At 38.9% G+C, this 16926-nt stretch overlaps 1 protein-coding gene across 2 annotated transcripts in view; it reads right to left on the bottom strand.

Moving 5' to 3' along the window:
* Window positions 1-5037: 5037 nt before the first annotated feature.
* The window catches only part of chchd6a (coiled-coil-helix-coiled-coil-helix domain containing 6a), a 131504-nt gene continuing 119615 nt past the window's right edge, over window positions 5038-16926 (bottom strand). For both annotated transcript variants that reach the window (XM_038294837.1, XM_038294838.1), the window contains one exon: window positions 5038-5623. In XM_038294837.1, coding sequence (XP_038150765.1) covers window positions 5600-5623 — 24 coding nt within the window. In that variant the 3' untranslated portion in view covers window positions 5038-5599. The remainder of the gene's footprint in view (window positions 5624-16926) is intronic.

The following is a 16926-nucleotide window of genomic DNA, read 5'->3' as shown; positions in this document are numbered from 1 at the left end:
CGGCAAAACAACGCTTTCCAGATGGAAATACTGGTGTTACATCGAGCTGCGTTTCCCCATCAGATACGGTTTCCCTATGGAGATATCTCTCCATATTTCCCCTGCATCTCCGCACAGCGTGGCGACATGATTCACCACGCAAGCGACAGGAAACGCGCATGCTGGCTAAAGGCGCGCAACAGCCACCCCGTGCTCGCGCCACCACTACGGAGAGCGTGAACGATCATTAGCCTATATGGACAAAGGGAGAAATATGGATGGATGGATGGATGGAATAGATAGATAGATATAGCTACATGTTGCAGTATCTATAACAACCCAAACACAGGATTTCAGAATTAGACATCCCCAGTTATTAATTTCATACACTCGCAAAAGTAACGCAATAGTTACTTTTACAACTAACTAGTTACTTTTATTGTGGAGTAACTAAGTTACTAACTCAGTTACTTTTTTAGAGAAGTAACTAGTAACTATAACTTATTACTTTTTCAAAGTAACGTGCCCAACACTGCCTCTGGCTCACCCTACGATGGGGATGAAATCTAAAGGAGAACTGACAGTTTCCTCCTGTGAACCTCCTTTTATACCAAAATTCTGCTAATATACCATTAAACAGCAGCTGTAAGTTGGAAATACGTTCAGCACTCATCTGGAACAGGTCAGATACATTGATATGAATTGGAGATAAGTTCTTGATAAAGAATAAGTTACACACACATTACTCAGGTTTTGGATAAGCTAAAGGAACGACAGATGAGCAACTTACACTTAAAGGATGTCAAGTGTAGGTATGTTGTATGTCAATGATCAGATAACTTACCTGTAGGTTATGCCCCACGTAGGCATAAGCTGGCATACGTCAAAATAATTTCTTGACGTACTCGCCGTATGTCGATGTATGCCAGCATGTATCAGCGTACTCATAACTTATACCTGAGTTTTTGCCAGAGTTTTCGTATGTCAGGCATACGCTGGTCTAAATCGTAAAGCTTAACATTCTATTGTACCTCATTCGGTTTTTAGGTTCAACAGGGTTTAGTGCTTTGGAAAGTTGTCTTAGTATGTCTGCTCAATGCCCTAGTTTCCCCTAGCATTGATTTACAATAATCCATGACATTTCTCTGAGATGTTGGCTTATAAAATGACAGTTTAATGTGGTTCCTGCTAATTTTATTAAAAAAGAACACATTTTTCTGTTGGAAGGAGATTCTGGTGACTGAAAGTTCTGAAATCAGGCATCAGAAGATGTGAACCCTGTAGTGGTAAAAGAAATGGGAATGTTGACCCGGTGGTTAGAGCAGCGCGTTTGTGTTCTGAGAAGGTTGCAAGGACCAAGTTCAATCCCCACAGCCTCCACTCTGGGTCCCTGAGTAAATCCCTTAACTCCCGATTGCTTCCCGAGCGCCACACAATGGCAGCCTACTGCTCCCCAAGGCAATGGGTTTTAATGCGGAGGTAAATTTCTAATAAACAATCAACTATTTCTACGATCTGGATGTGGCAGCTTAAATAAAGACTTCATAAACCAGGCACTATTTTTCTAACCTGGTATTTCCTACTTTTGTGGAAATGTGGACGGTAAATCATAGCGGCTTTGTTAGGATACATGACAAGAAATAAACTGAAAGAAAAAAAAAACTTTTTAGAAACATTTCAACAGTTAATTCATATACGTTTAACTTCTGCTATCACAAATTTGAGCATATCTGTTTCCAGTGTGTACAGAAACACCTAGCTGTCATAGGCACAATATCTATACAATATATGGGTCCTTTGTCATATTTCTCTGTACAATGATTCTGAGTTAAGGGTGGTTTATTTAATTCATTGCTAGTACCAAAGCATTGCCAGTGGCAGCTAAAAAAAAAATACATTTTCTCATGTGAAAGAGCATTTTCATTTATTTATCAGGGATTTTGGCAGACCTTGGGTTATTAGCTAATTATTCTCATTTGTGAACATAGCTGTAATTTCTTAATAAGGACCACATGGGTTTTAAATGAACCCTAATACTTTCATCACAAAAGAAAATTGACTTACCTCCAACATAATTTTAATACCATTCAACTGATGTCATTAAAAAGACAAAAACATTTAACATGGAGCTATGATTACCTAATAGTTTTATGTCCAATACCTGATCCGTGCTTTTTGGTTTTATCAGGGGATTCGGGCAATGGGTGTTGACAAGAAAAATCAAAAAGGACTTTACATTTACACTAATTGGTGTAGTCCACATCATATGTGGGCAGATGCTGTGCAAACACTTTATCACTTGGATTTTCATAAAATAGGCGGAGATACACTCATTCATGATGTGAATAAAGGCAAGCTTTATGTTGTCCTCTGGCAATTTTTAAATGTCAAGTCAAAGATCTGTGACTAGGTTGACTTGCAGCAGATCAGAGGGATGGGCGTAATTCAGACGTGGAGGTCAAAGGGCTTTTTATCAGTACCTTCAAAAATGTGTCCTATAAAAAAAAAATCGATTTACTTTTCATTTATAAAATATTACCGTACATATTTATATTTGCTTTTATATATTTTTCTATTTAAACTTTATTCAACAGAAAAAAAAACATAGTTAAATGTAACCCGTTTTCCAGAAAATGTTGGAAAGTAAAAAAAACATTTTTTAATACAGCACCTTGCAACAACTCTTACTTACCTTAAAAAACTGTTATTTTTTCTCAGTTTTTCTGTCTTGTTGATGGGAAGCTGGTTCCCATCCCAAGCTGTCATTGAATGAATTGCACAGGATGCCAACTTCAACTATTTATTGAATATTTAGTCAAATTACATGAAATATTTCAATGGTTAAAGTGCATGGATGTAAAGGAAAAGTAAAACTAGTTTCATTTGTAGTTTGTTTAAACTTCCCTGGTTTTGTTTATTTTACTTTAATAAAACAAACAGTGAGGCTAAATTAAGTAAGAATCTTGTATTTATTGACTATTGTATGTTATGATTTGTTGATTAATGATTGAATAATGCATTTTAACTTCTTAGAAATATTTTTTCCTTATCTTAATCTACACTAATTTTTTTTGCTTTCTTATTGGTTTTAATCAAAAAAGGCTCCACTGCTTTTAAAATGAATACCATGTACAGTATTATTGCACAGCTTTGTTGTTTAAAGTTTAATGAGGTTTTTACAGATTTGGACTAATTCCTAAAGTGATGGCTGTTTCAGTGGCACCATGTCTTTATTCTAAATAGACCAAACCAAATACTGATGTGTTGTGACAGTTTCTTTAGTCATAGACACTTGTTTGGGAAGGATTTATTCAACTATTAGAGCAGAGGTAACCAATTAAAAATCAGCTTGGTTCGAATAAAGAAAATCATCAACCAGTAAAGGTCTGGAGACATTTTTAACACTGCAATAAAATTAGGTGTTTGTGCATCCATGTTATACATTGAATTTTTAAATAAATTTTTTTTCCATTTTCCACAAGAATCGTTCAGTTTGGTATATAGACAATTTCCTGACCGTTTCATTTTTTCCCTCTCTTTTTTTCTGGCTTAATGAGAGCAGTGGGCTTTAGGCTGCCCTGCAAGGCTTTAAACCTGGGTTTGAATGGAGACAAAGCCATTCTAAAGCACATATCAAGGTGCTGATTTTGAGCCTGGAGCCATATTTATTTTTTATTATATTCCTGGTGGAGAATCCTGCTTCACAGCAGCAGGTTGAGCCAAACATCCTCTAAATGTGCAGGATCATCTTTGAGCACCATTTCACTTTTCTTTCACCAGTTCACCACAGTTCTTCCAGCAGTCCACACTTTCTCTGCTTTCTTTTTCTCATTGTCTTCTCTTTCTTTCCCATCGCCCGGCTTGCCACAGGTTTGCCTGCTGTGTTTAAAAGTAGCAGCAGCAGCAACCCAGACCTACAGCAGCTCATTGGCTAATTTAGATCATGTGTAGTCTGGTCCTGGACGCTCCAGGGGTTTACCGTACAAACAGGAGAAGCAGCGCAAGGGAACTAAGACGCTGTTGTCGGACAACATGTGGTAATTTATAAATGTTTTAAATAAGGTTGGGTCCGGATTAGCCAACAGGTGGGTCCGGATCTGGACTCCGGTCCACTAATCCTTGACCTCTGTATTTAGGGTTGCCAACCTTCCCTTGAAAAACAGAATCGTTCCTTTTTTAGAAATAGAAGCAACTGTCAAGTATTTAGTGGAAAAGGAAATCACTTTGTCCCGTATTACTGTGAGAGAAAAATAGTAAAAAGTTAATGGAAAATGAAGAAGGGTACAAAACTTACAGTAAACATATAGGTAATGATCCAGAATACCTTCATCCCATTGGTCGAGACAAGTGTTGCTTACGGAGAAGATAGCGGGACACAACACAGCAGTATGGGGGAGAAACTGAGTCATTTAAATGCTGATGCTGCAAATATGTTTACAGGTTTGCTGTTACACCAAAAAATACGTACTATTTATTTATTTACTATTTATTGTTTTATATCCATTTTTACAGTTTGTACTTAAGCAGGACATGCCTTTGTTTAAGATGCTTATTTTATTCAGCAAAGTGTTATTTTCTAAAAAAGTGAATTGCTGGATAGTAATTTTTTTTCCATGTTTTCATGTCACTCACAAATATGCATCTAATTCAATGCAGTTTTGAGTCAAATAGTTAAATCATTTCACACATTTTTTCAGGGAGTTGGCAACCCTATCTGTATTAGAGGATAAAACCAGCTACATTTTTTCCTATGGATATTTTTATTTAGTCCAATCATTTCCCAAAAGTCTACCTACACATTAAAAATGTTTTACTAAAAAAAAAAAAAAAAAAAATCAGTAACAGCTGCCTTTCTCTCCAAAAATACATAAAGACTGCATGGTTAACGGTTAGTCAGTCAATTACCATAAGACAGCTAATGGGATGTTTTTCCCCCACGAAAACATACATTTTTACTTATTTTGTAATAAATGGATAATATTTGCCTTTTCAAAGTCAGAAAAGGTCAAATAAAAATACCAGCTGGTTTTGCAGATTGAAAAGAAACAGAGCCGTCAGTCAAAGGATATGAAGGGTTTAATAAGATTCCTATTCAATCACACACATTACAGTCACTGCCAGGATAACCAGAGCTTACTCCCATGTTGTTAGAACAATGCAAAACTCATTACATTTTAAAGCAAAAACCAGTTTCCCTGTTAGATCAAAATCAAACCCTGATTGCTGTACTCTGCATTCAACAAAAACGACTCTAGTCTTTTTCTTCCTCTTTTTATGTCTGAAGCAGCAGAGTTGCGGACGTGAACTGACTCCTTGCTTTGGCAGATAGCGGACTGACCCTGAACGCATCTCTGCGCCTCTGGTAGATATGGCAGGATTAAAAATGCAATGACTCAAAACCATAAAGTAAATGCACACCTTCATTTTAAAGTTGCCCTGTAAGCGAAGCACTGAGTGGCAACGCAAGATACTGTAGATAAATAACCAAACAGAAGTTTATTGACAAGGCATGCTAAAAGCAAATCATTTCTTTCTTAGTCCAAACAGGAGGAGAGCACATGCTACTCATAGTGTCTAATCCATCGAACACAGCTCTTATCCTTCCGCTTTTTCCCAATCTTCATCCATGGTTCACCAGCAGGTTCTACGGGGAGAAAATTGGGGGGAAATAATTAGTTGTTGCAACCTTACGACATCATCTGACCTTTAAGATGCTCTTAAGGAGAATGGCTGTGGCTATTTTATTCACACTTCCCCACCTTTCTCTGACCACATGTGAAAGGTCAGATTTAGTAATGGTAGACATTATCTCCGTAATAGAGAGAAGCAATCCCTGCTGACCTGTGCTTAGACAAAGTCAAATAGGCAGTCACTTCCTTTCATGTTTTAACTATGGTTTATGTAATTAGTATTCATAAGTGCATTCACTCCTCTTTACTCTGTTACCCCAAAGTAAAATCCAGTGCCATCTGTTTACTTCTTCTGAGCTCAGAGGGTTGATGGAGAACACTGACTGTAAACTAAGCATTAATCTGAGAAGCACACAAAATATCCATGGTAACCTGATGGAGCTGCAGAGAAATTGGAAAAAACTATAAACACAAAATGAAATGCTTTGGTGTCTTAGTGTCTCAATGGTAGAGAATATTCAGTATCTTTGCTGAATGGCTGGATGTAGATCTTGTGCTTCCAGACCTCACTGTGGGGCGGGTGTGGGGGGGTGTTAGTAAATAACCCTTTGCCCTTCATGATTTATTATTTAAAATTTCATTATTTAGATCACTGCCATAAATGATGACTAAATGACTAGCTATTTAAGAAAATATGAATGGGACTATAGCAATTTCAGCCCATAAAACTTTGGATAAAAATATCTGTGCAATGATTTCTTTTCATCAAATTTTAAAACATCATAATTGTGCAAATTTCTTAAGATTTTTATGTCGAGAAATAAAGATTAAAAATCTATTCAAAGAATCTTCTCACACTGTCGGTTACTGGAATCATTTAAACTACACAGTTATGAATACAGCGTAACTCCTTTAAACCTTTTTGTTTGGTCTCTGCACCTCATTATATTCCCCTTCTTGTGTTTAATTCCAACAAATGTATTGTTGTAATCACATTCAATGGCAAAAAGCAAAATGTTTAACTAATGTTAAATACTATTGTGAAAAAGGTTTAGCTTATATGGATGAGCTAATCATGGCTGTATATTATATATAGACAGTGGTCTACACCTGGGTATGAATATGTAAAGTAGATTGTTAAGCATTCATGTGTTTCATTTTGTGTCTATGAAAATCAAAACGTGACAGTTAAATCTAGAATAGAATTTAAAAACCTCCTTCTGATATATAAAGCCTTTAATGGCCAAGCTCCTAACAGAGCACTTTGCCCTCCATCTGTATATTAACTAGTGGTTACTAAAATTTCTAAAAGAAGAATCAAATCAGATCAGGCAGATCTTTTAAGGTATCAGACTTCCTGTGGAACCAACTACCAGTTTTAGACTGTGAGGCAGAAGCCCTGTCTATTTTTAAGGCTAGGCTTAAAACTTTCCTTTTTGATAAAGCTTATAGTTAGAGTGGCTCAAGTTATCCTGCTTAGTTATGATATAGTTATGCTGCTATAGGCTTAGAATGCTGGAGGACATAGGGACCCCTTTTCATCTTCCTGCTCCATTCTAACTCTATCCTCCGATTCTGCAGTATTTGTAAGTTCTATCTCTAACGTTATATTCTCTCTGCATTCTTCATCTAGTCCGTTTCTGTTTGGCTGTGACATCATCCTGGAGAAAAACATCAGCTGTGCTGCGACCATCAACACCTTTGTTTATAGATGTTGGGACATGGCCTGTTTTTCATTGTAGTCCTGTTTCTCTGACTGAGACTAACTGTATATGCTCTCTTTTATCCTCTGACATGGGAGTTGGCTCGGAGCCATCTGCCTGGCTGTGTGTTTCCTGGACGGGGTCGCCTGTGGAGCTGGATTACAGTTATCTTTTGTATCTCTTCTTCTTTCTGTATGAATGCTTTTGTCTCCTTAAAACCCCAGTCGGCCTCCACAGATGGCCACTCACACTGAGCCTGGTTTTGCTGGAGGTTTCTTCCTGTTAAGGGGGAGTTTTTCTCTCCACTGTCACTACAAGCATGCTTAGTGTGAGGGATTGCTTCTGAGTTAATGGGTCGATCTGATTGGATGATCTGATTAAATTGCCTTGAGCTGACATGTGCTGTGAATTGGCGCTATATGAATGAATTGAACAGCTCCAGTGTTAAAAGTTAGTCAGGGCTCCAGGAGCAGTAAAGCAGAAACTACAGATTTGAGGCATTATCAAAATCAGCACCAAAAATATGTATATACTCTTATGTTGACACAGCACAAATAAGAGTAGCTTATTTTAATTGCATAATTCTTGATTCTATAATTGTCTTGAATCTTGCTTTTGGTAGTTATGACAATTTGAGTTGGACTATAGTTAAACAGTACATGTCCCATGTATTTCCATTTTCATTTTTTTTTTTTTTATATCATGGCCAATAAAAGTCAGATATCAGCCAATATATTGGATAATGTTTGTTTTTTTAAAGCCCTAAATATCAATATCAGCCTTCAAATTCCCATATCTGTCGGCCCCTAATATAAAGAGAGATAGGGAAAATCTTTCCAATATAAAATAAGGAGATCCACATAATAGCTAATTTAACATTTGTTTGTTAAATTAGCAGAGGAGTCTGATTGTATCCCCTCAAGCAACACAAATTCTAGATTTCTCATAATTGTGCTCTAGAACGTCCATAACAGGAAAGAAATCTTCTTTTTCATATAAAGAAATCTTAATATGAAAAGATTAAAATTAACCTGTTAAAAGCATTATAAAAAAGTTTGTCTGAAGAACACCGGTTTATAAAAGCAGCACCAGCAGTGTTACTGAGGCTGCAGCATACTTAAACGATTTGGACCTGAGGTGTTACAATAAGCCCGTTTCTATTTCATGCCGCTCTGGCCAGCAGATCAAGAGACTACAACGCAGGGACTGGAGAGAAAAGAAGCAGGGAAGGAGGTGATCAGTGCAGGAGATAGAAGGAGAAAAACAAATAACTAGCAAGAAGTCTGTTAAGGCAGGGGAGCAGAAGAGGCCGGGCCTTTCCCCCATTCTGCAGTATCCAACTTGGGAGCCTTGACTCGATTGGAAATCTATTTTATCTGATGATTGGCAGGCAATTGGAACTCCCAGGCGATGAGCTGAGGTTCTGCTGTTGATAGACCTGACCGATTCACTGCTAAGGGATTGAGATGGAGCAGAGTGTGGAGGTGAACACGTCTTGAGGAGGCTAACAAAGTTCCTTTCAGGCTTCAACTATCAGTGAGCTCACACTTTGGTGGAAAAAGGAGGAATATCACTCTAAATAAATTAAAGTTGGTTAAGAAATACTAATGAGTCTGAGAAGGAATGTTATTAAAGTGAAAAGATGTTTACACCTGATTCAATCATGAATCCTTTGTCTATTGGACACTGCAGACATACAGCGAGAGCTACAGTAGTAGTACATGGATGTCTCTAAGGTGTTGGAGATTAGTAAAATTTAACCTTTTCATATCAAAGCCTCTTTAACCTTAATTTAACCTTGTTAGCAGTCTTGTAATTGACTGCTAATGAGACCGTTCATCATAAAAAGGGCCAGGGTTGCCTGGCTTTATAAAATTTAAGAGCCTCTGGTTAAAAGTTTGTTATAGAAACATATAAATTAGTTTTATGACCAAATTGTCTTGAATTCTCTTCTGCCGTCAATCATAGAGAACCTGATTGACCTGAAATTATTTATTGTACTGATGAAATAACGATGGTGTGAGATTTGATAAAGGAATCAAATGATCTAGATCATCCTGAAGAATCTTGATAATCCATTCTGGGTCCCTTTTGTTACTTAAGTAGAAGTATAGATACTGCAGTTTAAAAACACTCTGGTAAAAGTTAAAGTATCAACTTGACCTCTTTACTCAAGTAAACTTGAAAAAGTATGTGCTCCAAAAACTACTTAAAGTATAAAAGTATAAAGTAACCTTAAAAAAAACAGCCAGATGCCACAACATGAATCGAAAGCTAAATTCTTCAACTATTTCAAAAAATTCTTTGAGAAAGGGTCAAAGATGAGGGAGGTCTTGTTGGTCTCCAACTCCATCTACGCTCTTGCCTGTGTCTGACCTTTCAGAAATGTCTATCTTTTTCTGAATCCAACATTCTAGCATGGTATAGACAATTCACGTTTGCAGTTTGAATAACACCTGCTTGCTTCTGATGATTTCCTTTAGCTAACCAATGAGTGATTGTGTCATATGACTCATCCAATTACACTAGTTTTCACTAGATGTGGATGGTGCCAATTATCTGCATTGGATGGCGCACATGACGTGAAATATTTATAAACATAAAACCGAAGCCAAGAGTAACGAGTAACGTTTGTTTTAAAAATGTAAGGAAAAGAAAGTACAGATACTTGTGTGAAAATATAATGAGTAGAAGTCAGAAGAAGGAAGAAAAAAAGTAATGGAGTAAAGTATAGATACCTAAAAACTGTACTTAAGTACAGTAACGAAGTATTTGTACTTCCTTTAGTGTTTCACTTTTTTGTGGGGTGCCATAATGGCTTTAACCCGTTTTCTCTTTTTATGCTGAATTATAACTGAAGTGCTTTGACAACCTTAGTTGTTTAAAAAGCTATATAAATCAATCAATAATTAATTAAAATACATAAAAGCTGGCATTCTACCAGAGGTGGGTACCCTTGTGGGGGGGATGCTACCAATCCAAGACTTGTAAGCTGAAGTTTACAGAAGCTCTCCATGGAGTCCAACCAAGCTTCTACTTCTATTGCAAAGGGGAATAGTCAGAGATTTTACTCTTTAGATTTAAAAAAAGTTTTGTTGAAAACCATCGATACTTTTCCACACATTATGACTTTTGAAACTATAGTAGATTCTTTGGATATAAGGGTAATTATAAAACATGGCGGCAGCTGGTCTTTGAAACAGGAGAGGCTCAATGCTGTCATTGATCAAACTGTAACATATTGGAATAACCAACATTGAAACACACATTAGTTCAGCATAAGACGATTTCTCTGAATGGATGGTGGCTTTCCCCTCCATCGTCTGATTTGCATGAGAAAAAACCTCCCCTCTGTCTGGCCACTGTCAGTCAAATCTTTTATCGTGTTCTACTAATCAGCATCGAGCCGCCAGCTTCATGGCCCGCCTGCTCCATAGACCGCATAAGATGTTTAGCGTCAGTGTAAGTGACAGATTTTTGCATGTTATCCAATCAGGGACCTGCGTTTTTGCTGTTTTTTCAATGCAGGAAGGGTCAATGGGAATTTCGCAGAGAGACTGACAGACTGCGTCCTGCAGCTTCAGAGCGGAGGGGATGTCGCATCAGAGAGTGGGCTCAACAGCTGATAAACGTGCAACATACTCATGAAATCAAGTGCATTTTAGTGCACATTTAATCCAATTTAATGAATACATTTATAAAGTTTAACAATTCACATTAGACCAGGCGTCGGCAACCTGCGGCTCTGGAGCTGCATGCGGCTCTTTAGCCTCCCCCTTGTGGCTCCCTGGAGCTTTTTCAAAAGTTTTATGAAAATCAATTTTTTTGTTTTTTTTTTGTTTTAATATGGTGTGCAGGAGGTCAAACAAAAATTAATTAATGTTTTCCAATGCTGTAAACATTTGTATTATAAATAAATTTAAACAATAATTGCCGTCATAGCCATAGAGATCAGTGGTCATAACCTGGAACCACCGTGGCGCGGTGCCAGGCAAACAAAGTGGTGGGTGTGTCTCGGAATATGAATCCCAAAGGGAAAAAAGGAAAATAGCTGATAAGAAATGAGGATTCAAATAGACCCAATCATTTGCTTTCATTATCAATGCAGAAGGATTGCCTGCGTTTTTCCTCTGTAATGAGAGGTTGTCAAAAAATAAAAGGAAAAATTTGGAAAGGTATTTCCAGGGAAGGCTAAATCTGCAGCCCACCACTAAGCTAGGAGTGAGAGAAAAAGTGCGATTGCAGGATAAATTAGAGGAGCGCAGATAGATTTAAGAAGTGGATTGCATTTCCAAACTCCACTACTGCAACTAGTTTTGTTGCAAGGATGGAAAAACCATCCACAGATCAAACAGGCAGCGCTTTGATGCAGGTATCTGAACTTTCTTCCATTTTTTCCCCAAATCCTAAAAATATTAATCAGACCAAGGAACGATGGTGACGGAGGATGTGGGATTTCGGGGTTAGAGAGCACAGCTCTGATGTCAGTTCCTGCTTGGTTCCTCATGACTCAATAAACTCCTCTCAACAGAAACACGTACACCATAGAAAGATTTCTTTATTGTGTTTCTATAAGTTCATCATTGCAAGAAAACTTAAACCGTGCAGTGAAGGTGGTGAAGCAGCGCTCGGTGAAGCGGTGCGCGACGGGAGCGTTCACTGTTCCTCCGTCACCTCAGGCTACTATGGGACATTTGCTTCAGGATAAACATTTAAACGTGAATGCTTATTAAATATTTAAGCCCATTTAGTCCTTTTCTATAGTGGGATAATACGTGTTGCTATACGAGGCCTATATAAGGCTTTTACTTTTTTGCGGCTCCAGACAGATTTTTTTTTTTGGTCCAATATGGCTCTTTGAGCAGTTTGGGTTGCCGACCCCTGCATTAGACCAATTCCTATACAAATGTACAGGGAAGGTTTTAGCCTCCTTAACGTTCAATGAGAAATGCCACTGGTTCAAACACATAAAAGTAATGATGAAAATTGTGTTGTACAGGCCTGCAAGATAACCTTTGAATAGCTGCAACAGGGCTCTAAAAAACAAATTTCAAAGTTCCATATGAAAGAGAACTTGTCAGCAAGGAACAAACAATAACATACTGATATTTATTTATTTCCAAAAAGGCCAGAGAAGAAAAAGGAAGAAAAAAAAAATCGATCTCTTGAGGAGCGCTGTGTGTGAATTGGAAAGCAATCACACAGGAAAATCACGCTTCAAATCATCAAGAAAAAGAAGCAGAGAGACGAACGGATTGACTGACAACAGGACACAAAAGAGGCTGGTGGAAATTCGACTGTTTTGGTAATGTGGCTGTTTGAAGGTAACAAAAGCTAGAAAGAGAAAAAAAACACCTAAAAGCCATGCTGCTTTTCTCTCTTATCCCAGCTGGTGGTCCAGGTTCCACAAAAGTTCTTCCAAAGAACACCCAGGGGGGTGGGATGGTGAAACGCTCACTATTGGGAGCAGAGTGTGTCCAGAAAATCAAAAACAGAAAAAAAAAAATAGGTGTGTCAATTCCTTATATAGTTGAGGTCGCTTTCAGTACAACACAATACAGAGCTCTGCTGAATTGTTCCCAGGAGCCCCTGCTGGAGGATACGCAGATAGAGAGATGGTGGGGGGTCTTCTGGCACGAGCCAGTAGATTGTAGGAGCTGAGAAATGTCAGTGTACAGGAAGTGAGGGACATAAAAGCTGGGAGAAAATGCCTCTAGTGGGGGGAATTGTTGATACATTCAATTTTAATAATTGGACATCTTTTTTTGACATGTGTGCAATGCATTTCTATAAACATGTGAAATCTTTTATCCTTGTAAAACTATTTATTGACACAGACTTAAAAAAGACAAGCAATCATTTATTTGCTTTACAGAGGAGAGAAGTATATCTAGATGTTTTGAGGTGTACACCAGAAACCCTGCAGTCTTCCTCTCTGCATCTCCCTCCTTTTGCAGACGATTTTTTGTCCTATAGCCCTCTTAAGAGCTGGTTATACTCCAAAAACAGTGTGTCGCAGTGAGCGTTTCGCAGGTATGATGGTTTTTTTTTTATCTAAGCCCAGTTTTGAAGCGTCGTCTGGGCTATGTTATTTCACGCCACAACGCAAGAGGGACAATCACGAACTAGCTGCGGGTCTAGCTACGTGGCAAGGGGCAAGTTTTTGCAACAACAGAGGGACATGAGGGCGAAAAAGAGCGGGGATCCAGGTGGAAAAAGGGTTCGAGCATTCTGGCGCACCTCGCTCTTCTAGCTACGTCCTGCTTCACAAGTCGCTTTCCATAATGGCGGTCATATAAACAAAACAAGCCAGTAAGGTCCCAAACAGGAAATACGCATAGTGTAGAGCGGATGTAGATTTGACCAATCAGAGGCCTCCTGTCTGCGGCACTGTCTGCGCTCACCTACAATTCTGGAGAGGTGCAGCTGGGCGTCTGCGGAAGGGGTGGGTGGCATATCAGCGTTAACTGTGAGACACACGCAGACGACCTGGTTTCTGAATATAAATCAGCCTGTATGGCCATGAGAAGTAGATACTCACTAAAAGTTAGTTAAACAGACTGAACTGAGCTGCCTCCACAGAACGTTAGGAGCTAACTGTGGCGTTGTTGCTTCCCTGCATGGAAATGCACCATCCATTCCTCCGCTTATCCGGGGTCGGGTCGCGGGGGCAGCAGCCTAAGAAGGGAGGCCCAGACTTCCCTCTCCCCAGCCACTTCTTCTAGCCCCTCAGGAGGAACCCCAAGGCGTTCCCAGGCCAGCCGAGAAACATAGTCTCTCCAGCGTGTCCTGGGTCTTCCCCGGGGCCTCCTCCCGGTGGGACGTGCCCGGAACACCTCACCAGGGAGGCGTCAAGGAGGCATCCTAACCAGATGCCCGAGCCACCTCAACTGGCTCCTCTCAACTGGTGGAAATGCACCAGTTAGGGTATTTTAGGCAACTGGTATGAATGCCATCTGACAGGGGTGTTTTAGAAGGTGGCATCACAGCAGATATTGTCCAGAACTAGAGTGATCATCAGTGCTTTCACGCCAAACCTTTGGAACATTTTTAATTGTGCCAACATGAACTGAATGTAGCACCATGAAACAAACAAAGAACTGTACCCAAGCAGAGTTAAAAACCGCCTAAGAGACCTAGTGTACAAAAAGCATGAAAAGAGGATGTGAAATAAGTGCAGAGCATTTGAGTAGAAAAAGAAGAGGTAAATGATAAAATAAGGATGTTTCTCAATGTTTACTTGTGCGTTCTCGTGTGCTCGTGAAACGCCATCAGCCTCAGCCCTAGTACAGTTCCAATTCACAAGAACAGCAGACCGAGAATAGACAAAGTCCCCAGATGTTGTTCTCCCCCCTCCCTCTTTACCCAGCATGCATCAGAGCAGACTTGTCCGTTCTTGAGATTGACAGCTGTCCCAGCATGCACTGCGGCAGCAGCAGCTTTCAATGGAGCGCGCACAGAGCTCAGAGTATGAAGTTATAAGTTCTCTTTTCTGTTGCTGTTCTTCAATAAAAGTACATTTTAAGATCTTTTGAGGCAAGAACATTATACTTTAAAGTGTCACTATATGGTGCATTTACTGATTTAATGCGGAATTTAAAAAACAGGTTAAGAAGTTGAAGGACCGCGTCAACCAGCCGACCACCAAGGGTTAGACAGCCAGGTCTAATCCCAGCCCGTCTGCAGCGGCCCTCTCTCGGCTTGTGTGAAGGACCGCTGACTCCGATTGTGATTTTTATGTTTTGTTTGGCAAAATGTTCATTTGATTTGCGTTTATCTGAATGTCTTAATTATTATTCCTCCAACTAAATGAAAAAGTAAGAATTTATTATTATCTAGAGACTTTTAACAACAGGAGGTGAAATGCAGCTTCAGACGAGCCGAGTGTGTGGTGACGGCACGAGTACGCTTCTGTTCCAATTGACCCAGATTTATGCGGCGTGCTCCCTTTCTAACCTGACTCCGCCACATGGATTTGCTCTGCATATCCATCTGGAAACCTTCCGTTGAAGTAATTTTGGGAAGGGGCAAAAATACTGGTTAGCTGATTGGCCTATGTTGGTGATAGACGGGCCAAATAAACCAATCAGATCAACGAAGCATATGACGTACTAACAGAGCGACAACGAAAACACAACCACAAGCCAGGCTACTCTTGCCGAAACCAGTCGGGAGAAGAGCAAAAACATCTTTTGCTCTGAGAAAGGCCTCCAGAGCAGTGTTTTGCTCTTCTTTCAGTGAAGAAATACTCTGTAATTCCGATAAAACTTTCCCAAAAGCCACGCTAACACTAGTTTCATCAGCTGAAGCCGCCATGTTCTTTACACTGAACTGACGCGCTTCTCGTTGCGTCACACCTCAACCCGCCTCAAAGCCAACGCTGATTGGACGTTCGTTTGGTGAACGGCTCCAAATTTTCTTTAACGGAGAGTCTCCAGACTGATTTCCGAGTGAAACCTTGAAAGCTCGCGAGACCAGGATGGTCTCACGAGGCTACTCCCTTTCTACCCAAGTATATAGTTTCCTGTGTTATACTTGGCAAGGATACGAGTCCGTACTTGCGTTCTTTGGAACTCAGAAATGGACTAAATGTCCAAAGTGAAGTTTAAAGAGTTTTAAAATTTTTACTGTGATAATCTGGACTGTTTTGTGGAATTGTTCATTTGGTTTTATTTGTCATTTGTTTTAATTAATTAATTTTATTGTATGTTTTTATTTCTTTAAACTTCTATGTTGTTTTTATAAATTTTTAATATTACCTTTGTGGCAGCTGTAGCTGTTTTAAAGTGCTTTATAAATAAAGTGGAGTTAAAGAAGGATGTAGGCACACAATCACTTTAAACACTAAAGAAGTAGCAGAAACTATGAGCAATGAGGCCTTCAGAAAAATAAGTTGAAACTACATTACCTTATTAGAAAGTATACAAAAATCTCTTTGTAAAAGCAAATTAGGCCAACTGAGGGGTTGATGTTTTCTCATTCTCACTGTTCCCTGGATCAACCCAGCATTGTAAATGCTGTCTTTATTTAGCAGCCGTGTATGAAATTGTTTAGGGGGTCTTTAGGTAATTTGGAGAAGGATGAAAAGGGGTTTTTGGATCTCCACTAAACCTAAAACCCCTAAGAATCAGCCCCCATAAAAATGGATCAGACAACAAGAAAAATGAATGGCTTACTAAAGTTGTAATTTCAACAATTGGACATATTGTGACAAAACAAAGGAGCCTCGGCTAAAGAAAAGCAATAGAATAATGTCATAAATACCAAAATGTACAGCCCTGTTATTTTGACAAACCTTTGAATTGCTAGATTGAAAAACATAGTTCACAGAACCCACAAGACAAATAACGGTGAGGGCAAATAATGGTGCATTGTGAAGATTGGTTGTGATTGGCTGCACAGTGATCAATGCCAGCTTGAAAAGAGGCAACAATGATAGTTTATGACGATGGGAACAACTACCAACAGTATGAAAATAAAATCAATAAGTCAACTTTGGAGAAAGGGGAAAAAAGAAAAAAAATGAGAGTGGTGCAGAAAAAAGGAGACAAAAAGGAATAGAAAGGCAAAGAAAAAATACAGACACATATAAAATAGAGTTTCAGATAAAGGAA

The sequence above is a fragment of the Cyprinodon tularosa genome, unplaced genomic scaffold, assembly GCF_016077235.1.
Source record: "Cyprinodon tularosa strain WSP-4 unplaced genomic scaffold, ASM1607723v1 ctg346, whole genome shotgun sequence".
In the NCBI taxonomy this organism is placed as follows: Eukaryota; Metazoa; Chordata; class Actinopteri; order Cyprinodontiformes; family Cyprinodontidae; genus Cyprinodon; species Cyprinodon tularosa.
The sequence above is the reverse complement of the archived record's forward strand: the minus strand, read 5'-3'. Positions and strand labels throughout refer to the sequence as shown.